This window comes from Varanus komodoensis, unplaced genomic scaffold (genome assembly GCF_004798865.1).
Source record: "Varanus komodoensis strain SLA01 unplaced genomic scaffold, ASM479886v1 scaffold30, whole genome shotgun sequence".
NCBI lineage: Eukaryota > Metazoa > Chordata > Lepidosauria > Squamata > Varanidae > Varanus > Varanus komodoensis.
Window position 1 is genome coordinate 78851 of NW_025335762.1, and position 22454 is coordinate 101304.

The window sequence follows — 22454 nt, forward strand, 5'->3', positions numbered from 1 at the left end:
TGACAGGGAATGCTCTTGCTACAGGAATTTAAACTGGCCACCTTTGAAGCATTTTTGTGTGGGCACACAGGTTCTAAGTACAAAATTTGAGCTGATTGCAAGAGACATGCTGACTGTCGGCGTAGAAATCCGGATGTGCCCCGGTCCCATCAAAAGCCTAGACGCTCGGCTTGATTAAGCAAGTTTTTCTTCCAGCCAGATTCATTTCCCTGATCAAAGCTACTGTAAGGAGAAAAATATCAGGGGGATGCAGACTGCGTGCATACAACCCATGGGAAGAGGAAGGGTGTGAGTGAATCTCACATTTGTTTTACCCCCTCCCCAACACACACACAGTGATTTAGACATGGTGGGGACAGAGAGGGTTCCAATGAAAATTTTATTGATTGATTGATTGATTGATTGATTTATATCCTGCCTTTTTCCTGCAAAGGGCTCAAGGCAGCTTACATCTCCTCCTGCCCACAACAACCACCCTGTGAGGTAGGTTGGGCTGAGAGGCTGTGACTGGCCCAAAGTCACCCAGTGGGCTCCCTGGCTGAGCGGGGACTCGAACCCGGATCGCCTGAGTCCCAGTCCCATGCTCTTCACCACGACCCCACACTGCCTCTCACCACAAAATGCCATTTGGTTGCTCCTTGAGCAAGATGCAGCTCAAACGAATCTGGGTAGCACCTGAAATACCTTTAGCAACTTGCCATTGAAGGTCGGATGCGATTGCATTGTGCACATAAGATTAACTGGCAGGCAACCCCATTGAGGTCAAAGGGTCTCGCTCCCAGCAAGCATGTGCAGCCTCAGAAAGGGCCCACGTTGCTGCAAGCCTCCTCCTCCTGTTGAGAGTCCCTGCCACCACTGGGCGGTTTGGGCTGCAGTTCATCCTGTATGATGCCTACGTGGCAGGCAGCCCCACGGAATTCAGCAGGCCTTTCTTTGCCAGGCATACCTGGGATTGACTTTTAAGAATTCTCCTGCACAAGCATTCGTAAGTTAAGTACAGACTGAAGTCATATCACAAGAGAGACTTCGGCATCAGAGAAAAAGGAGCACAAGGACAAGACACCCTGCTGGGCTTTTCAGTACATCGTCTCTCTAACAGATTTGTTTTAAAGCTGAGTCTTTCATGCACAGTATCCTCTGAAGCATTTTGTTCGGACAGCAACGGATTGCACACTGGATTTGAGCATCAAGCTACTGCTCTCTGGAGGGAAGTGAAAACGAACTTTCCACCATCTGCAAAACCATCTGCCTGGATGGCTCTTCATTTACGTGTTTCTTTATTGGCACCATCAGAGTCAAGGAGTGTCCAACATCCCTCGTCAAAACACCGCTCAGGAAAATCTAGCCTGCTGAGACAATTGCAGAATGAACTTACCTAGTTCGTTCAGCAAACATCCCCCTCACTTCTCTTTCTTACCTGCTAACTCAGGGCATCTTCCCCCTGCTCTGGATTGTCTGGACTAGGTCCCTGGGCTGATTTGAGAGTCCTGCCTGACAGACACAAGAGCAATCCCATCGTTTCCACAGATACAGACAGATCCAGTCCCTGGCTCGGCTCGAATCCGTTTCACGAAAGCCGCCCATCCTTCCTGCAGCCTTTCACTTTATATACTAGGGAGCAGGTAGCGTATGATGGTCATTCACATCCACAAAATGCGCCCCCCTCCTGATTTGCACTCTCTCTCACACATGCCACCTGGCACGAGAACTTCACCTTCCGTGCCGCAAAGAACCGCCGGTGAAACATCCACCCGGTGACCTGATGTCTGAATTGGTGGGTCAGCAGGTAGATGCCGGTAGCCACACAGCAGAGCCAAGAGGTTCAAACAAGCAACACGCTCATCACAGGGCCTGGCCAGGTGCCAGCTAGAGCTGATTTGGGCAGACGTGAATAAACTGCAACGCTACTTACTCATTGTGGAGAAAACAGCGTGAAAATCGGATCAAAAGCATCGTGAGGAAAATGCCAGTTGTGGTGCTTGGGTTCCGTGTGCCAACCCTTGGATCTTCATTCCTCCGCACTGCATGCTCCCTGCTGCCTGGGCTGGGTCTTGGGTTCTCTCATACACATGGGGCGGTGGGGCCATTTCCAAGTTCTGCTATCTCCCTTTCCAGGTGTTCTTATATTAAAGCAAATTTTAGGGACTGCAGCAAGACTGAGCAGGGGGTTCCTTTTCACACAGCAGCCCTGAATGAGAAGCAATTAGGTAGTTCTGCTGTCCCTCCTCTGGTTCCTGCTGGCTGGGTCAGGTGCCTATGGTTCCTCTTTTATGGGATGCAGTCCTCTCTTTGAAGGGCTGTCCAGTCCAAATCTGGTCTTAAGATCAAGACCCTCTCCCTTCCCAGAAATAGCAAAGCTCTGGGATGGATTGTATTTCCACAGCAGTTATGATAAGTATTTAGAAATGTGTCTCTATACATAAAAATAGCATATGCACATTTCATGCGATTCACAACTGGCTACTCTAGGAGACATTTCACTAGCCTGACGGATCTGTGTGTGTTTTAATCAACTTAGTGGCCCACTCAGCCAGACCACACTGATTCCGTCTAGCCCAGGTCCAAGAGATTTGCAATCAGTCCCAGGGCTCTGTTGGCCCATCTGGATGCCGGCATTGCAATGTGGATGCCCTGGCTAAAATCTTCTCAGGGCCAAGCAGCTCCACTGCACAAAGCTATTGATCAGTCAACTGCCCAGGAGCCTGAACAATCAGGGATCTCCTAGAATCCCTCTCTGGAGAAGATCCTGGTGCTGGGAATGATCGATGGCAAAAGGAGAAGGGGGCGGCAGAGGCTGAGGGGGCTGGATAGAGTCACTGGGGCGGTGGGTGTGGACTTGGGTGGACTCTGAAGGATGGTGGAGGACAGGAGAGCCTGGAGGAAGGTTGTCCATGGGGTTGTGATGGGTCGGGCGTGACTTTTGACTAAACAACAAAGGATACCTCAGATCTGGGGATAGGCCATTACTGGGGAGCCAACCGGTAAAAAACAAGAGACTCTTCTGGGAACTCCTCTCAGGCAAGAAAATGCCACTAGAAAAGGAAGCTGTATGTCCTTCTATGCCAGAAGCATGACAGACGCCCCAAGGATTCTCTGGTGCATTCTTGCCTTCAGATTGTGACATCACTTCTCAGAAGTTTTGTCTCTTATTTTCTGTTTTATGATGTCGGCTGTTCTCAGTTCTGCTCACGGACTGCCAAAGAAGGCACATTTCATTTACATCAGGAATTCTGCAAGAAAGATTCAAAGGGGCTTTGGGGATTTACTGTTATTTCCTCAAGGCAACATGAGGAAGTGACGCTCTCCCTGGGCTCGTAATCAGTTCACTCAGATAGACTCTTTACAGAGAAAAGCAGCCAAGGGGACCAAAGATGTTGCGTGTGGTCATTCTGTCGGCTCACATACCCCCAGAAAATGCAGATAAGCCGGACACGTATGTGATTGGCTCATTCAGAGGTAATGCAATCATGCCATGCCATCTGATTTTAAATCATAAAACAGATTCCTATCAGGGAAGCGGCTATGCAGTGATTCTATGGAACGTCGCATTAGAGGAAGAATATGGCTTGTTAAGGATCTCACATTGCTTTTAGCAACATTTCTAGCCCCTATGCTTGCAATGAGAAGCTGGAAAGGGAAGAGCAATGCTGGTCAGAATTTCAGCACCCAGGGGGGTGGGTGGATGAGGGGTTAGGCGGTGAAAGGTCTTTGGTTCAAGAGCCTGAGCTGTTGCTGCTTTTTCTGGTCCCTGCTTGCTCTGTATCAAAGGAGGACATCAAGAATATCTTAAAAACATAATCTGTGAATTTTTGGACAGAAGATAGCCCTGTAATTAATTCCTATGCTGGCAGTCATAAAACTTTTTTCTGTCGAAAGATGCATACGATCGCACACTTAATTTGCCTTTTGAATTTGTTGTTACAGTTTTGCTGTGTCCCTATTTGTTTGCATTTTTTAAAAAATGTACTTTTCAGAAAGGCAGTCCAGAAAAGCTTTAATGAATTAAATTCCCCATGGGGAGCAAGAGAGGAATAACTAGTGCAAAATAAGGAGAACGATTGCCATGCTCTCCTTTTGCATAATTTGCAAGCATCTCAACACTCAGCTTTTCTTGCTGCAGAGTCTGATTGTGGCAAAGGCTTGTGGCTCAGCGGCAAAGGTGCAAATAGTCCCAGGTGCATTAACCACAGGGGCCAGATCCTGCCAAAGCATCCTACTTTCGGTTTGAGGATGCTTAGGGGGAACGAAAGCACCTGTGTTAGAGATCATGCACAGTTTACTGAATGCAACAATGAAATGCGAGTGAAGAACATGAATGAGCAAAAGAAAGCTTACTTCACCCTTCTCTGTGGCTGGGCTGGTTCCCTGAATCAGTCCAGGGTTGTTCCATGAGCCTCCGTAGCTGCCTGGGTGAGGAACGAGTCCATTTGACATAGTGCAGGAAAAGATGGAGCTAATATTGCCCCTTGTAATATATGGCTGCGAGAGTTGGACCATAAGAAAGGCCGAGCGCCAAAGGATTGAGGCCTTTGAATTGTGGTGCTGGAGGAGACTCCTGCGAGTCCCTTAGACCGCAAGACGATCAAACCAGTCAGTCCTAGAGGAGATCAACCCTGACTGCCCTTTAGAAGGCCAGATGCTGAAGATGAAACTCAAATACTTTGTCCACCTAATGAGAAGGAAGGACTCCCTGGAGAAGAGCCTAATGCTGGGAACAATAGATGGCAAAAGAAGGAGGGGACGGCAGAGGATGAGGTGGCTGGATGGGGTCACGGAAGCAGTTGGTGTGAACTTGAGTGGACTCCGGGGGATGGTGGAGGTCAGGAAGGCCTGGAGGAGTGTTGTCCATGGGGTCGCAAAGAGTCGGGCATGACTTTGAGAATGAACAACAACAACAACAAATATTCCCCAAAAATCACTCCAGTTTGCCAGGCAAACCCCCCAGAGAGGTTCGCCTGGCGCTGACTTTATACTCTTTTCGGCGCCAGGTAAAAACCTTTTTATATTTAACCATCATTTTAAGAATTAAGGATTTTAGCTGCTTTAAGATTCAGTTGCATTTTCTTTCTTTAGTTTTATTGAATTTGAATGTTATTTATTGCTTTGTTATTTATTATTTTAATTACTATTATTGATTGTAATTTTATTATTATTACTACTTTTAATTATTGTAAGCTATCCTGAGATGTTTTATTGGGAAGGACGGGGTTTAAACGTTTTAAATAAATAAATAAGTCTCCTTTCCCCATGAAAATGGCTTCTCTCATCTTGCTCCATTCTCAAGGTGTTTCATAATTTATTTCGAATCTCTTTCTGTGGTTTTTTTGAGCTTACCTAAACCCTGTGAGAAAGCCCAGGGAGCTGTCCTGCTTCTCCACTGCCATGCTCCATCCCCGACTGCCAGGTCTTCCTGGGCTGAAAAATCCCATGGGAGGTATTTCCTCTGATGTCTTCTCTAACGTGGCTTCCACTCAAGTAAGGGAAGCCCTGGAGGCCACCAGGCTGCTGGAAAGATGGTCATACAGTGAAGCCTGGAGAATTGTGAGCCGGGGTAGGGATAGGGGTAGGACAAGCACAAGACCCAGCCCATGTGTACTGTCCAGAAATGCTCATCACCTCTAAATTTATTTTCTGCCAGACTGAATCAGGATGGGAAAACGTGTGATAAATGTTTGGCACAGCAGTAAATGCTGTGCCTCCTTGCCTGCTGCCTCTTCTAGACAAGCAGGGGGCAAGGATGGTGCTGAGAAAGCCAGCTCGGTGGCAGGGAAACCATGGAGGGCACCTGCTCCAACAAGCCTTCAAAACCTGGAGCTTCCCCAGCCCCTGGCCAAGGGTCACAACCTGTGCTAGTGTGCATTCACCCGGCATTTTCATAGAATCCTAGAAGAGTAGAGTTGGAAGGGGCCATGAAGGCCATTGGGCCCAACCCAGTGCTGTTGCAGGACACCAGGTTACACCATCCCACTCAGAGGGCTGCCCAGTTTCCCCTTGAATGCCTCCAGTGTGGGAGAGCCCACCTCACAGTGGTCCCACTGTCGCATTGCTCTGACAGTGAGGAAGCTTTTCCTGTTGTCCAGCCTGAACCTGGGTTGCCACAATGTGAATTGATTATTCCGTGTCCTGCACTCTGGCATCAGCAAGAAGAGAGCTTGACCTTCCTCTTTGTGGCAGCCTTTGAGGTACTTATTTTATTTCTCTTAGATGCTGAAAGGAGCACAAGAGTCGTACAAAAAGAACAAGACCCCACCTGGAATGAGGTAACTTCCTGAGCCCTAGCCATGGTCTCAGTCATGCTCTCTGGGAAGTCAGATTAACAAAAGACAACTTGGAGAAGAAAAGGCAGTGGAGGAAAGGGATCTGGTCATTGCCGGGGGTTCCATGAAAGAGGGGAAGCCGGAGCGTATGGTGCAATCCGCTGTTTTCCTCTGCAGACCCTGGTGTGGTACCTGGATGCCAAACCTCTGACCAGCGATTCTTTTGTGACAGTCCAACTCCAAGACTGGAGCATTAAAGCGGAGAACAGGTGAATCACCCAGAGAGAAGGGAGCAGCTGGAGTCTTCTTTCGTGGCACTGGAAACCATTTTTCTTACTCGTTGTTTTACATGGCTTCAGATCTTGTTTTTAAGGTGCTTATTTTCTGAGCCATATTATTTGTTGCAACATTTTAAGTGCAGCTTATAACTTTAGTTTGACTTACATTTTTAGTGATGACTTATCCACTCTCCTGGCTTAGACAAGTTTTGCTCAAGTATGACATAGCAGTCATCATTTATGTTTTAAACAGACTTTAAAAAAATATATATTATCAATTGTATTTGATCTATCCTAGTTCTTAATACTGTTGCCCAGCGTTGGTGACCCTCTGTGTAAATGCCTTGCTCGGTACCTCCCCCATGAAAGTCGCCGCAATCCACAGCTATTCCATGTTTTAAAAATATACCCACCACATTTAAATCACATGTATTCTGCCGTGTTATACTCCACCATCAGCCACTGTTATCTTTTTCCTGATGTGCAAGAGGGATGGGCAGTTTACCGCCATGGCTTTCACACCTGCATCTCAAGAAGTTTGCGCAGGGCTGTGAATGGTGCCGCCGGAACCCTGCTTCCACCGGTGCGTCCTTCCAGCGCTGCGCAAGCGCCCTCTGCAGGAGTGGCCAAAGACCTCCATCCTACCGGAGCTCCGCGTTGACCTCCTTGTGCCTCTCTCCTCCAGAAATTACGGATTTGCCAACATAGCCCTGGCCAGTGCCGCGGAAAAGCCAAAGGTGATGATCACAGTGAAGGACCAGGTTCTGCGGGATGATGAGCTGAAACCGACTGGCGTAAGCAGGGGGAGGAACTTGTCCGGGGAATTGTGGTGGCGTCTGAGTGTCCTTCGGTGAAGGGACATAACTTGGGGGAAGAGCATCAGCTCTGTGTACGGAAGGCCACGGATCAGCTCCTGACCTCCTGGGAGGGCAGGAAAAACTTGCAACAGATGCACCGTGAGCATGAAGCAGCTTCCCACATTCCTGTGTGCATATTCAAATGCATTTATTATGAATGTAATGAAGAAACGATGCAGGTGGCGCAGTGGTTTAAACTGCTGTGCTGCTGGGCTGGTTGATCAAAAGGTCACCGGTTCGAATCTGCACAACAGGGTGAGTTCCTGTTGTCCCTTCCCAGCTCCTGCCAGCCTTGCAGTTCAAAAGCAGGCAAATGCAAGCAGATAAAAAGGTGCCATTTCAGTGGGAAGGGAGTGTAGTCATGCCGGCCGCACAACCACAGAGACCGTCTGCAGACAAACGCTGGCTCCCTTGGCCAGGAAACGGAGATGAGCACCCGCCCCGAGAGTCAGGCATGACTGGTCTTAATGTCAGGGGGAAACCTGTAACTTTACCTTTAATGAAGAAACATTCTTAATTAATTAATTAATTAATTATTCCGATGTGCAAAGAGTTATAAGCTCTTAGGCCTCTTTCATTGCAGTGCACCATCACTGTGAGGATTTCCTTCTTACCTCTGGAACCTGAACTGATCCCCCGTGCAAGGAAGTATGATCTCAAGAGGCTGGGTGAGTGTCATTCCCCGAGCTCGTGTTTCCAGTACACAGGCATGGGAATGACAGGCAGCTAAGCAAGGGCTGACTGCAAGCAGAATGGAGGCAAACAGGCCTGAGTGGCTTCCACGTCTCTGAGATGAGCCCACCTTCTCTCTCGCCTTTCCTGAAAGCCAAGGCTCCAAAACCTTCCCGGGAAGTGGGAGGTGGTGGACTTTCCGAGGCTCCAGCGGAATGCTTCTTCACGCTTGAGATAGGGCTAATGGGGTCCATCCAGCACCCCTCCAGGGACGATGGACCTATTTATTTATTTAAAGCTTTTGTATACCATCCAGCTGCTAAAGTCTTGGGACGGTCTTCCAATAAAAACGGAGTAAAATAAAGTGAAGCACAGCATCCAAATAATTCCAATAAAATTAAAACCTAGCCAAACCTTAACATAATGGGAAAATAAAAAGGTTTTAGCCTGGTGCTGAAAGAAATACAGTGCTGGTGCCAGGCAAACCTCTCTGGGAAGTGCATTCCATAACCGGGGCGCCACCATGGGGAAGGCCCTTCCCTGGGTGGCCACCCTCCAAATCTCCTCCAAGGAGGGCTCCCGAAGAAGGACCTCTGACCCAGATCTTAGGGGGCGGGAAAGTATGTATGGAAGGAGAGCTTTCATCACTTTGGGTGGCTCTGTTTTAATTTCTAGGGTGCCAAGTGGGGATGGTGGTTTGGCATTAGGCTTCCCTCCTTTAAATAAAAAAGGGAAAACCAATTTATGTCAGAAAGGACAAAAATGTTGGTGGTGGGCCAGAGGTGCTGCAGCGCATCCGGGAGAACAGTGTGTTTGTGCATGCCCCCCCCCCCCCCGCAAACAGCCCCTGCATCTCTCTCTGCCTTGCCGGCTGGGAGAGTCCATTTTTTCACCAGCTCCTGCCCTTCGCCAGTAAGTGCCGAGTGTCCAGCAGAGAAGCGCAGGTGATACATTTCCCCACGTGCCACAAACCAACATTTTTGCCCAGTCGGTTTGTAACCCTGAGATGCTTGGCCAGCAGCACATTATGATTGCTCTGCACACTGCAGCCTGAGCTGCTGAAGCACTTGATCTTCCCTCATCCCTGGGCACTTCAAGGACGTGCTTCACTCAAAAGATCCCCAGGAGAAAAGATCCCGGCAGGCTTTTGATGGACCTCTGCACCCCTCTGGAAATGCTGTATATTAGAAGGTTTTAAGAGTTTGGGGTAAGTGCTACAGAAACACCAAACGTGACAGTCCTGATGCTCTGCCATCTTTGCCAGTTTGCTGTCCCATGTTTGCAAAGGATTCTGCAATGGAAGAAGCAGCTCCAAAGGAGGAGGAAGCCCCTGAAGTGCCAACATCGACAGCGAATAAAAAGCTTTCAAACAAGAAGCAGCCCTTCCAGGTAACACAACCCAGGGCCTGAGCTTAAAGCATAAGAAAACTAGTGTTGTTTCAAGACCTGCCCCAACCTGGACTACAGTTCCCATAGTCCTCAGCCAACATGATGTGCTTGCTTTTAAAGGCTCAGACTTCTTGGCTTCCAATATCTGAGCAATCATCTCTTCTTGGTTCATGTCTTAAGACCTTCAAGATAGACTCTTACTTATTTGTTTAAAGTTTTCATTGACCATAATAGCAGCACACATTCTGAGAATGGCTTACAGCTAAACCTGGTTAGGGGCAAGCACCCCAGGGTCTTGGTGGTGGTGGCACCCTGATGCAGCAAGTCTCCACTCGCCCCAGGCAGGCGCGACTGGCACTAGCATGTTCTTTTCTGCCCGGCATGAGCAGTGCAGTGGCCGAGTTTGCTCATGACACCAAACTGAGCAGGTGGTTAAACCCGAAAGGGACTTGGAGGAGGTCCAAAGGGATTTGTCCAGCCTCAAATTGGCAAATGCAGTTCAATACAAGCAAGGGTAGAATAATGCACGTTGGGACAAAACATCCCCACATCAAGTAGGGGTTGGTAGCATCTGAGCCAGACTGAGCAATCTCAGGGTAGTGACGGACAACCTGAGGAAAATTCTAGCCCAGTTTGCAGCTGCAAAGATGGCAGACTCCATGCTAGGGATCCTTAGGAATGGAATGAAACATAGAACTGCTAAAATGCAAGAGGAGGAGGGTGTCAAACTGAGCCTTGAAGGGGAATGCAGGGAATGTTGATGGCTCAGGCATCCCTGCTTCTTCCGGCCCAGCATCCAGGACTTGGCCTGCTGTCCCTGTTTCTGCAGGTCCGCGTTGGAATCATCGAATGTCGGCAGTTGCAAGAGAACAACATCAAGCCGGTGGTGAAGGTGATGGTTGGTGATCGCGCCTTCAGGACAAGAATCAAACTGGGGAACAACCCGTACTATAATGAGGTTGGCTTCCAAAATCCCCTGAAAGGGGCCTTCCTCTCTGCGGGACAGGAGACCAGGTGGTTGGATGGGTCCGGGAGCCTCTGAGGTTCAAATGTCAGCTTCAAAGAGGGGAACATCTGATTTGCTTCTGAAAAGGAGATGCTGGAGCACGTGAACATTCCCAGCTGTTTTGTTTGTTAAGAAACGTTTGGTCGGGGAAGCCATCTGGGCCAGTTCAACTTGGTGCGAACCATTTTGAATGGAGAGGATGAGAAGTAAGGCTCACTTCTCTGATGCAAGAGGCTGTTTGGGTTCTGGTGTGAAATTGTAAGAAGGAAGGAAAAGGAGGAGATGTTAGAGGGACTCCCCTTCTAGTCATGCTTGTGGAGTGGAATTTAATGCATGGAGTTTACCCACAACTCTCCTGAACCATCAAGAGGCATCCTCAGATGGAAGGGTGCAGGACTACGAAAAGGCTAATGGCTCCTCCAGTAAAAATTAACTACTTACTTGGCAAGCTCACTGGAACATTTCACAGGGACGTCTCCACAGCAGAGTTTTCCTCTAGCTGCTCCCCGAACCTCTGCTGGCACATTTTGGTGGTGGCATAAGGTGTGCTGAGTGCCACGGTGTATTGATTCTAAAAAAAAAAAAAAAACAATTACCTTTAAAAAACTGTGTTTAATACTTAGCCCTTGTGAATGAAGGTGGCCTTTTTATATTGCTATTGCATTAATGGTTTAATATTGTAAGTGTTTAAATAGGTTTTAATATGTTGATACATATATAGATATAGATGTAGATATAGAAATGTGTTGTTTTAATAGGTTTAATATGTGGTTGCGAGCTGCCTAGGAAGGCCTTTTGGCAGTTATAGGCGTCCTAAAATTATGTGAATGAATGAATGAATTAATTTACTGCCTGATCACTGAGGCTCTCTGGGTGGTTAACAAAAGCTAAATTTATTTATCTAAAACTTTTCTATACCGTCCCATCACAGACTTCTTGGAATCATTTACAACAACATTAATAAAATAGAATAAAAATAGAAGTAAGAGTTAAAGTAGCACAACATCCAGTGTTCAGTGTAAAACCACAAATTAAAACAATTTAACAATTAAAATATCAGGAGAATAGAAAGGTTTTCGCCTGGCACTGAAAGGAAAGAAGTGTTGGCGCCAGGCGAACCTCTCTGGGGAGTGCATTCCACAGTCGGGGTGCCAAATTAAATGAAAATGTAAAAGATAAGTACCAATTAAAAGAACAAAACCATAATAGGAATTGCTATGATTTGGCACAGAAGTGCAGCTGCAGTAGAGAATAAAATGGAATATGTAAAAACAAAGTTCAAAAGTTAAAGTGTTAAAATGCTAGGAAAATAAAAGCGTCTTCATCGGGCACTGAAAAGAATGCCAGGTTGACACCAGCGGTACCGCTTTGGGGCGCTCATTCCATGGCCGGGGTGCCACAACCGAAAGGCCCTGCTCCTGGAAGCAGCCTGCCTCGCTTCCAGGATCGGTATGAAAGAGGGAAAGGCTGCTCTTCCTCTTAGGAGCGCTGGCCACGCTCCTGCAGGGCATTTGCATCAGCGGGTTGGCCGGGCTGCTGTGGAAGCCCCTTATAGCCCCAGAACCCTCCCCATGGCCATGTTAGTGGGACAAGGCACATACTTGGCCTCCCTTCTGCATCCACCCCGCCTCACGGGGCTCTCCTTCCCTTGGCGCCTCTTTAGACGTTCGTACAGAATTTTAATGAGACTCCGCAGCAGCTCTTCGACCAGTTCATCACCATCCAGGTAAGAAAGCTCCTGCCCCCTCCCTTTCCCTCCGGACCCCTGTTCTAGCCTTGCGATTGGCTCTTCCCACGTCCTGGAGCAGCACCTGGACGTCATGTTGGGTGTGATGCTGAGAGCCAGAGGGCTGGGGAAGGAGAGGCCCAGGTCCCTGGGATGAGGCACAGGAGAATGGGACCCACTGTGCTTCCAAGCTTTACCTTTTGACCACTGCAGGTTCTCAGAAGAGGGACCCAGGGAAGGTTGGTCAGTTTTGTCACCCACAATCAACCAACAGCATGTTCCTACCCAGCCACATTCAAGAGATGTGGCTTCTCCCAGTGTGGAGAGACCACGGCTTCTTGCCAGCCCCAAGCTGTTAAAGATGAGGGGAAATCAGGAAAGATGAGGGGCTGAGCAGGCCCACGGCTGAGCAGCCAGGGTGCCATGCCCGGGCTTTTAAGAGCAAAACATTCAAAGCACCAAGCCTGGCTGGATAAAACTATGCAAGGACATTGGATTTCCCCCCCTACTCTCTGGCTCTTTGTGTCCTGGACAAGTTTTGTGAATACAAAATGAAATTCTTCCCCATCCCCATCTGGGACTGAGGTCTACGGAGCCTGTTTTTCTAGTTCTGCTTCCACATTTTGGAAATCTTTACTGCTCAAGTACAGAGAGAGAGGAAAGCATGAAGCCAACCAATGTGTGCCAGGGAACAAAAGTGCAAATTGGGGGGGGGGGGGGGGGGGAGAGGGGGGGGGTGTGTGTGTGTGTGTGTGTGTGTGTGAGGGAGGGCGGGAGGGCGGGAGAAGCAGAACTGCAGCTTGCATCTGATTAGTACGGGATTTCTGTATGGCCACCGTACTTTTTCACAGGTGCTGAACTCGAGAGCTATCCGAGCTGATTCCATCATAGGAGTCTTCAGGGTGAGCAGGCTGCTTTGCTGGAACCCCAGGGTGGCCAGACCTGAAAGCCCGGGAGGCATCTCACGGCCAGTGATGATGTGGCTACTACTGCCTGCCCCGGTGGCCCGGAATTGACCATTGGTCCCTGGGCCAGTCTCTGCCGGCCCTGAAATGAGGAAAGGGCATTCCTGACATTTTAAGGAAATGCCAGCATGCACCAGCCAACACGGCTGGCTGAAGCATGCTGGGAGTTGGTGGTCTTTGTTCAGTCTAAACCTGCTCCCCAAATCTGTTAACCAAACTCAGACATTCCGTTATGTCTTCCCCCCAGCAGAAGTCAACAGCTGAGAGCATTGGGGTGGCCATGTGTCCTGGCCGGCTGAGGGCAGTCCTCTATTTTGAACGTGGCCTCTCGCTGAAGAGCTGCCCAGAGCAAGTCCAGCTGAAGGAGGAAGCCCATGGGGAGGGAGTGCTGCTAGGTCCTTGGAGTTGCCCATGCACAGCCCCCCAACTGCAGGCCGGCAGCCGGCACACTTGCTGGTCTTCCTACTGCAGTGCTTTGCGCTCTGCCGCTACCTAGAGTAAAGCAACGCTTTCAGAATCTGCATTGCTCTCTGCAAATGAGCACGTGCCAATTTCATGCTGATCGGGGTCCCTCTTGCTCCTCTTTTTTGGTGATACATCAGTGTCTGCCCTGAGAGCAGTTTCCACGAAATCATTAGAACCATTTTTGCTCCATACCGGCTCAGGTCACCCCACAAGTCAGAAAGCATCCCTGAAATGGGCAGAGCGAGGGCACATCAGAGGCTGAACTGGAGAACTGCAGAAAACCAGATGGACCATTTAAAACATCCTGCTTTGGGATTTTGCTGAACTTTGGTTGCTGCCACAGTTCTTTCTCCTTGCTTTAATAACTGTTTTTTTAAGTAAATTTTATTATTTTCTAGAAACTAAAAAACATCAATCAGAAACATCAGACCTACTGGGTCAGCCCCCTATAGATATTATTATTATTATTATTATTATTATTATTATTATTATTATTATTATTACATTTCTATGCCGCCCCTTGCCAAAATCTCGGGGCGGCTTACAACACAATAAAATACATTGAAATACAATAGAACATAATAGATTACCATTAAATACGAAAATACAAAAAATACACTGAGTTACAAATATAAAATTAAAATTATCAGTATAAAATAAGTAAATAAAAATATAGGAGGAGAAAGAGAAGGAAGAAGAAGTTGCCCTGGCCAGATCATATGTTTTAACAATTAAAATGCTGTTTAAATAAAAAGGTCTTTACCTGGCGCCGAAAAACCAGTAACGACGGTGCCAGGCGGACCTCTTTGGGGAGTGAATTCCATAGGTTGGGCGCCACCGCAGAGAAAGCCCTCCTCCGAGTACTTACTCTCCTAATTTCTTTCATGGAGGGTTCCCGGAGAAGGGACTCTCCCGCAGATCTCAAAGGGCGGTCGGGCATATACGGACGTAGGCGCTCGTTCAGGTAGCCAGGACCCAAGCCGTTTAGGGCTTTATAGGTCATAATCAACACCTTGAATTGGGCCCGGGCTTCAATGGGAAGCCAGTGAAGCTGACGGAGGACTGGAGTCATGTGAGCATAACGCCCAGTCCCCGTCAGCAACCTGGCAGCTCTATTTTGCACCAATTGAAGTGTTCGGACTGTCTTCAGGGGAAGCCCCACGTAAAGCGCATTACAGAAGTCTAGGCGGGAAGTCACCAGCGCGTGTGTCACCGTCACCAGGCAGTCGTACTCCAGGTAGGGGCGCAGCTGATTAATCAGCCAAAGCTGAAGGAAGGCGTTCCTCGCCACCGCTGTCACCTGAGCTTCCAAAGAAAGCTCCGGGTCGAGGAGTACTCCTAAGCTGCGGACCTTATCCCTAAGAGGGAGTGTTGCACCATTCAGGACCAGGTCAAATCCACCCTCTCCGAAACCCGATCTGCCAACCAACAGGACCTCCGTCTTGTCTGGGTTGAGTTTCAGTTTATTGGCCCTCATCCATTCCCTTACCTCGGCCAAGCACCGGTTCAACACAGCCACTGCCTCACCTGGATTAGTGGAAAACGAGAGGTAGAGCTGGGTATCATCAGCGTATTGATGATTCCGCAGCCCACACCTCCTGATGACCTCTCCCAGCGGTTTCATATAGATGTTAAATAGCAGAGGGGATAGAATGGAGCCCTGTGGTACTCCATGGCATAACTGCCATGACGTGGAGACATGGTCCCCCAGCACTACCTTCTGGAATCGACCGTTGAGATAGGAGTGGAACCACTGCAAAGCAGTGCCTCCAACCCCCAATCCCGCAAGCCTATCCAGAAGGATACCATGGTCCATGGTATCGAAAGCCGCCGAGAGGTCCAGAAGAACCAACAGGGATGTACTCCCCCTGTCCTTCTCCCTGCACAGGTCATCGTACAGGGCGACCAAGGCAGATTCAGTACTGTACCCAGGTCTGAAGCCGGACTGAAAAGGATCCAGATACCAATCCATAGACATATTCAAATCTACGCATAGTCCCATTTCTCTAGCCAATAATAAAAAGAGTTCCAAGTTTGATAGCAGTATGTATCCTCTTTCTCCTTCAGAGACAAAGTCAGCCTGTCCATTTCAGCGCAGTCCAGAAACTTTTTTAAAATCAGTTCATCAGTGGGTGGTTCTTCACTCCTCCAATGCTGGGCAAATACAGTCCTTGCCGCAGTAGTTACATGTAGAATCAAATACATTTATCAACATCAACAGGTACAATGATGATTGTAGTTAGAAGACTTCCGGTTTAAATATTAAAGATTTTTGTAACATTTCCTCAAGCCATTCTTGCTTTAATAACTGTTTTGACTCTTCTTTGTGTTCTGATTGCAGATTGAGATTGGGGTTGTGTACGAATCTCCCCGTAAGTTCACCCCAGGGGTCGTGGCTCTTCCCGCCGGAGACAGTCAAGAGGCAGTTGGACTGCCCTCCATCAGGGATGATTTGGCTTGCAGCCCTGCATTGAGCAGAGAGCTGGACTCAATGGCCCTATAGACCCCTTCCAGCTCTACTATTCCAGGATTGTATTATTGCCGTTTGCGGGTTTAAACATGACTTTCAGTGAATCTTGTCGAACTGACTATCCCTCAGATATGTTGGACCACAGTCCTATCTGTATTATCCCAGGGACTTGGTCCGTCCCAAGTTGAAGGAAAATCAAATGAAACAAATCCATTTGTGTCGGAAATAGTATGCAACTTTTTGAATACATTTCGTGTTGAAATATGGATGCAGATTACTATTAAACAAGCAAAGGAAATCCCACACATCCTAGTAGCACAGTAGTAGCCTGCTCCTGCTTCTGAGTGAAGAGTCAGGGACCGGTGCCTCTTGCAATGGATTTAGATTCCTCTCTTCCTCTGTTTCAGAGGCTGTCAGTTTAGACACAGGTTAACCGTCTCCCTAAGTGACAAGGAGGAGAGAAGCTGGTCTGTAAAGAAACAGTTTCTGTTCTTACAGCAAAATCAGCCCTTATCTAAAGCATATAATTGGGAGAAACAGCATGCAGGCGATTATCTCTGCTCTTCCTCGTAAGCTGAAGTCTATAGTGCTGAAAATGGCTCCAAGAAATGATCCTGGTTTCCGAATGCTGGGGCAACTGGCCTTCAGAGTTTTCTGTGGGGTGAGAGAAGCATAGAAGTGACCTGCACCCGCACCCCACAGACAACGCTGGAGGGTTGCTGGCAGCCATGCTGGATTATGCTGCTAATTATAAGGGCCCGTCAGAGCCATGTAGCTGCTGCAACAACATCGCTCTGTTCTGTAGCCGCGTAGACCTACAGAGGGGAACAAAAAGCAATTTAATGTGAGAAAATTAATATTTTCAGTAAGGATCCCTACAATCAGAGCTTTTTTTGTAAAAAACAAAAAGGTGCCGGAACTCATGTCGCCGCCAGCAGTAAGCCCTCAGCGCGCGACCACACACACCGATCCCAAGCCGAGCGGTGCCCTGACGATCAGATGGCAGGCACAGGAGCAGCCGCAGGCACTATGATAATGATGCTTGCTGCTGCTCTGCTACTCCTGCAAAATCACTTTGTAAAATCCATTGGAAAAAAAGGTGCTGGAATGCCATTCCGATGCATTCTATGACAAAAAAAGCCCTGCCTACAATAATTAGAAAAGGGGAAGATACTCAGCTGCCAAATATGATAACAATGCAGCTCAACCTTAGCATTTCACAGCTTATGAGGTACACAGTTGGTCCTGAATAATAAGACTGGGACAAAACTCAGCAGAATCCAGCCCTCTAGCATTTCATGGATGTTCCCTCATGCTTGACCTGGTCTTGCAAAGCAAGCCAAGCTTGGGGGAAGCCTGTGAACACTCACGGAACAAAGACAGCGCAGCTGGCAACCTCCTTCCACATCAGAAGACGGAATGCAGTGCGGAAGAGGGATGCCTTCCGCAGTGCGTGGGGCTCAGGGCCCCAAAAACTCCCGCAAGCACTGGCCATGTGCGCCAGGAACTCGGGCTTGAGGCTGCGACAAAACAGACCGGAGTCTGAAGAGTCACACCCCGGGGATCCCAGTACAGATTCCTCCAGTGCCTAAGGAATGCCATGGAGTTCGGTGGGAGGGGCCAGCGTCTTGAGCTGACTTGCGATCTTACGGAAGCGCCAGTGAGAGACAGAGTCTGGCACAAATGCCGGCCACTGCATTCCCTCTCCCTAGGTCATGCACTCGTTGCCAAATGGTTGAGTCTCTATGACCCGGCGAATCTCAACACCGGACTGAAAGGCTACGTGAAGGTCAACCTGTGTGTCCTGGGAGCAGGAGACCACACACCGGTGAGAACCTGGAGATGCAGCCTCTCCAGCCACTTGTCGGATTCCTGACCCTGTAATAAAATTGCAGCTATTAAAATTGTGGCTTATTTAGAGGCTTAGCTGTGCAAGGGGGCCAACAGGAGGTGGCAGATAATGGGATGCTGGAAAACTCACTCTGAGCTTAATGGCTTTCAACGCATTTCTGACCCAAAAGCTGAAGGCGGACTGGTTTTGTTCTTGGCATCTGTGATGTGGCTCAAAATACGAGTGCAGATTTGGAGCCAAGAACATCAGATCAGTTGCTTCAGTTTGTACAACAGATTAATAAATACAACAGCAGATTGTACTTATTAATACAATTTGCCCAAGTTGTATTAATAAATTACTACATACAGAAGTCTGATTTTTTATGTAAATATGTCTCTGCAGCATTTCCTGCACATTTATAGGCAGGTTCACTTAGCTTCAGTGTTTGGTTCTTTAATGACGAACCAGTGTGGTGTGGTGGGTAACAGTGTGGATTGGGACTCGGGGAATTCGGGTTCTAGTTCCTGCTAGGCCATAATGCTCCCTGGTGACCTGGGGGTGTTGGACTCTCATCCTCACCTACCTCGCAAGGTTGTTGCTCGAGGATAAAATAGGGGGAAGAGGAACAGGGCAAGCTGCTTTGGGTTCTTTGCAAGAGGAAGAAAGCCAGGTGGGATAGAAATGCAGTGTGGGGATGATGGGCAAAGAAATGCACCCAGATTAACATATGGCCAGAATGGGAAATCCACATCAATCATTGATGGAGCTATTTACTTCCATACCTTTCTTCTCCGCACAGGATTTAGACCACTTAACAGAGAGTGGCGAACTGGAATCCACCGTTCTGCAGCCTGCGGCAATGCCAGGCACATGCCTGGCCACCCTCCAACTCTACATCTACAGAGCGGAGGATGTGCCGCAGAGTGAGAGTCCCACTCACTGAACAGCCTTTCCATCAGACTTGTGGGGTGTAGGGCAGGCAACAGGGTCGGGGTCCCAAGCACATCTGATTTCTGTGGAACCAGCCAGAGAGCGGTTTTCCAAAGGCCTGGAAGGGTTTAGCTTCCTCCAGGTTTCTTTCTTACGACTCAGAGCTACCTCTGGCCAAATCAAATTTCGGGGAGGGGGGGAGCACATTGGGGGGAGCGCATGGACAGTAGGGAGACAGAATACCTGCCCGGTGCCTTTTGCCTGGCAGCACTAGGAGCCTTTTGACTGGAAGTGATTCGGGTTACCCTAGGTGACCAGCAGTTTCTGCAGCAAAATGAAGCTCCTAAAAGCAACCTGCTCAGACACGGTTGCTTTGCTCTGCAGTGCAGGATGGCGTCACATCTGTGGACCCTTCTCTGGAAGCAACTTTTGCAGGGAGAGTGGTGAGTAAAATGCATCACCAGTCATTTTTTTCTTAAAATCAGGGGTGGTGGGGAGAATAGCATTTGCAAAGCAAACAAACAACTGCTATGGACAAGCAAACGTTTATTCAGTAAACAAAAATATAAAACCTGCAGGTTTTGGCATATTGTGCTAATGACTTTCCAGGATTACTCAAACCAAATTCCTTGTGGCACATGTTGGGCCTTCAGGGAAGGGAAATACGTCCCTGGCTCGCAGACGCTGGCAATCGGAGGCTTTCCTGCTTCATCAGCTGGAATTTATCCGAACTCATAATAGGGGAGGCTACTGTCCTGCCTGCTGGCACGAGCATTGGCTATTTATTCTCTTAAGCAGAAGTAAAACGGAGATCCTGTTTGGCCGTTTAGCACAGGTATGACCTAAAAGCTAAGCTTCTGTGTCAATGGGCACCTTTTTATTTACCTGCCACCTTTGTCAACACGCACAGCTCAAGACAAATGTTGTGTTTGGAGATGCCAATCCCGTGTGGAACCAGCTGATGTTGTTTCCCATGGAGGTGAGTTGCGTCATTTGGAAACTGAAAGGCAGAGAGAGAAGGTGCAGGAAGACACTTGGGCACGATCTGTCTTGCTTGCCCCAGTGACACCACGTGAGTAAGGGGGAATAATCCAACCCCTTCTGGGTTGTGTCCCAGACTGTGGTCTGTTTGCTCTTCCCGATTATTTGCATTAATGATAATAACAACAATAGGAACTTAAAGGCAGCCACTTAAATTAAAAGCAGAGGAACCTTCACCGTGGCTCATCTGGTAACTGGGCTTGGCAAGCCGAACAATTTTCTGCCCTGATCTGAGGAGCAATAGCCTTGCCTTGACTTTTGCTTCTGATTTGCGTCGCTTCATCTCGTTTTGTTTCATTTCACCCTATTTCATTTTGTTTTCTTTTGTTTTGGGAGCACTGCCACCTGTACTTTACAGCTCTGTTAATCCCATAATATAAAATAAGGGGAAATTCTATTCTATTCTATTCTATTCTATTCTATTCTATTCTATTCTATTCTATCTTTAATAATTATGTGTGTTTGTTTTCTTTCTGTACTGCCCATTAACCAAGACCTCTCTCTCTCTGTCTGAGAGTCAACAGGCGTACACAATTACGCACGATGCAGAGAAGGTGGCGAGGAAGATACTCTTTCTCATAATAGACCCCCAGTGGGGTCACCTCCTTGAAAGTGACCAGAGGGAGATGCAGGGGCAGCTAAAACAGTCCTCCCGCACAGAGTTTCTGTTTTAACTGAGAATTCACGGCTACAAGATACAGCAATGGCCGTTACGTGGGGCAGGTCTAAAAGGGCGTTGGCAAATTCCTGGAGGAGATGGCGGCCATGAGACTTGAAGGCCTGGCTCCCCTTCAAGCCTCAGGCAGCACCCCAGTCGCTGGGGAGCTTTGGCAGGAGGGAGTGTCGCCCCCACTGTCTGGCTTGCGGGCTCCCGGGTGCGCAGAATGCTGGACTGGGTGGACCGATCTGGCCTGATCCAGGAGGCCTCTTCTGAAGTTCTTCACCAGAGGATCCAGAGACGTCTTCCTGCCTCTTGAGGCCCCTGAGCCCCTCACTGAGGAACCCCCCAGTCCTGCTGAGGGTGCAGAGGGATTTGCTAACTGGCACGTTCTCCTGCTGCAGATGCCGCCCGTGTGTGACTTAATCAAGCTTGCTATCCTGGATGGGTGAGTGCCGTCGCTCTGGCTCCTCTCTCAAGAGCAACATGGGACCTTGGCCTCCTGTCAAGGAGAACCGTTGCCACATCATGGCACATTTCCCTGGACCTCGGCTGGACCACTCACCGGCCCACGGTCCTCTCCACCACGGGGAGCGAATCGCATTTCCACTTGCGTTAGAGCAAGAATGTGCAAATTGCCCATGATTTTTGCCCCCGAGCATCTAAATTACAGCTGCAAATTTTATGCCAATGGGTGTTCCCTTTCCCTGGTGCCAAACCCTACCTCTGAAATTGATTCGGCACCATGGAGAGCCCCTTAAGATTTGGCGGAAAATCTAGAGTTGATGCACAGTTCCACTGACATTGGCACAACCGGCCTCAACCATTTTAAAGAAGCACCTCTCCATTTGCTTTTGCTTCGTTCGAAGCCATTCTCCAACACGCACAAACACACAGTCTCAGAGTAAAACTACATATTTTCCAAAGCTATTAAAACAACAAAGACCCCCCATGAAATAGCCTGGAATGTCTCCACTTTCTTTAGACCCCCATCTTACTGTGTGCACCATTTTTGGTTTTGTCTTCTAGGCCTCAACATGATGATGGCAACGTTCTGGGGACCACGTTTATCAGCCTGTCCCAGATCTCAGCCATGGGGCCTGAATTTAAAAGTAAGAAATCTGATTCTTCCCAGGGCCTGAGGTGCAAAATCCCAAAGGCAAGCCCCTTCCGTTAATTAGCATCGGCGGACTCCACAAAGAGTCGTCCTCCAAAAGCAGGGATGGCAACAAGCGTCGGGAAGCCCCGGAAAAGCCCCACTCCCCCGTGCCTCCACAGGACTTGGCTGCTCCCCCCACAGCGAAAACATCCCTGACAATGGGCGTATCAAAGAAAGGAGCCTCCCTCCTCCCACCATGCACCCCTCCTTCAGTGAGTTTCCCCCCCATCATTCTCACCAGCTGCTCTTGCTCCTACTCTGTCTCATCTCCCTCCTCCTCCTCTACCTCGGCATGGCCACCGCTGGGAGCAAGGAGACCATGGTGGGATCTCCACTTCCTTCCTCGCTCCACCACCGTTGTTTGGGCTGGAGCAAGAGGTGGGGGAAGAAGCCAGTGGCAATGGTAAAGAGGAGGAATCCGGCCAGAGGGGTCTGGCTAGGGGACCCCACTGGGCTGCAGGCACTTTGCAGGTGCACAGCTATGTCCCCCTGTCCTGTGTAGCTTCTTGTGGTACCCAAGCTGGTGACAGAATCTCAGTTTTCAGTTTGTGAGGAGGAAATAAAAACTCGGGTCCATGAGAAAGATCAGCCATTTGAACCTCCGCTGCTTTATTGTCCGGGGCCCCAGTGCTTGCAGTCACTACCAATAGTGCGTTACCGGGCAGAGGCAAACTCAGCTACAAAAGGACACCCCATGGGCAGACACTTACAACCTGCTAGTCACATGCACCAACACAGAGAGTTACG

General features: G+C 48.7%; 1 protein-coding gene across 1 annotated transcript in view; it reads left to right on the forward strand.

Annotated features, from left to right (window-relative positions):
* The first annotated feature begins 3371 nt into the window (after positions 1–3371).
* The window catches only part of FER1L5 (fer-1 like family member 5), a 56476-nt gene continuing 37393 nt past the window's right edge, over positions 3372–22454 (forward strand). Inside the window, exons 1-16 of the mRNA XM_044437359.1 lie at positions 3372–3456; positions 5405–5475; positions 6435–6526; positions 7221–7329; positions 7976–8060; positions 9329–9453; positions 10283–10419; positions 12125–12185; positions 13037–13087; positions 15957–15987; positions 17798–17913; positions 18719–18842; positions 19234–19292; positions 20953–20996; positions 21578–21660; positions 21827–21919. Of these exons, the coding sequence (XP_044293294.1) occupies positions 3372–3456; positions 5405–5475; positions 6435–6526; positions 7221–7329; positions 7976–8060; positions 9329–9453; positions 10283–10419; positions 12125–12185; positions 13037–13087; positions 15957–15987; positions 17798–17913; positions 18719–18842; positions 19234–19292; positions 20953–20996; positions 21578–21660; positions 21827–21919 (1366 nt within the window). The remainder of the gene's footprint in view (positions 3457–5404; positions 5476–6434; positions 6527–7220; positions 7330–7975; positions 8061–9328; positions 9454–10282; positions 10420–12124; positions 12186–13036; positions 13088–15956; positions 15988–17797; positions 17914–18718; positions 18843–19233; positions 19293–20952; positions 20997–21577; positions 21661–21826; positions 21920–22454) is intronic.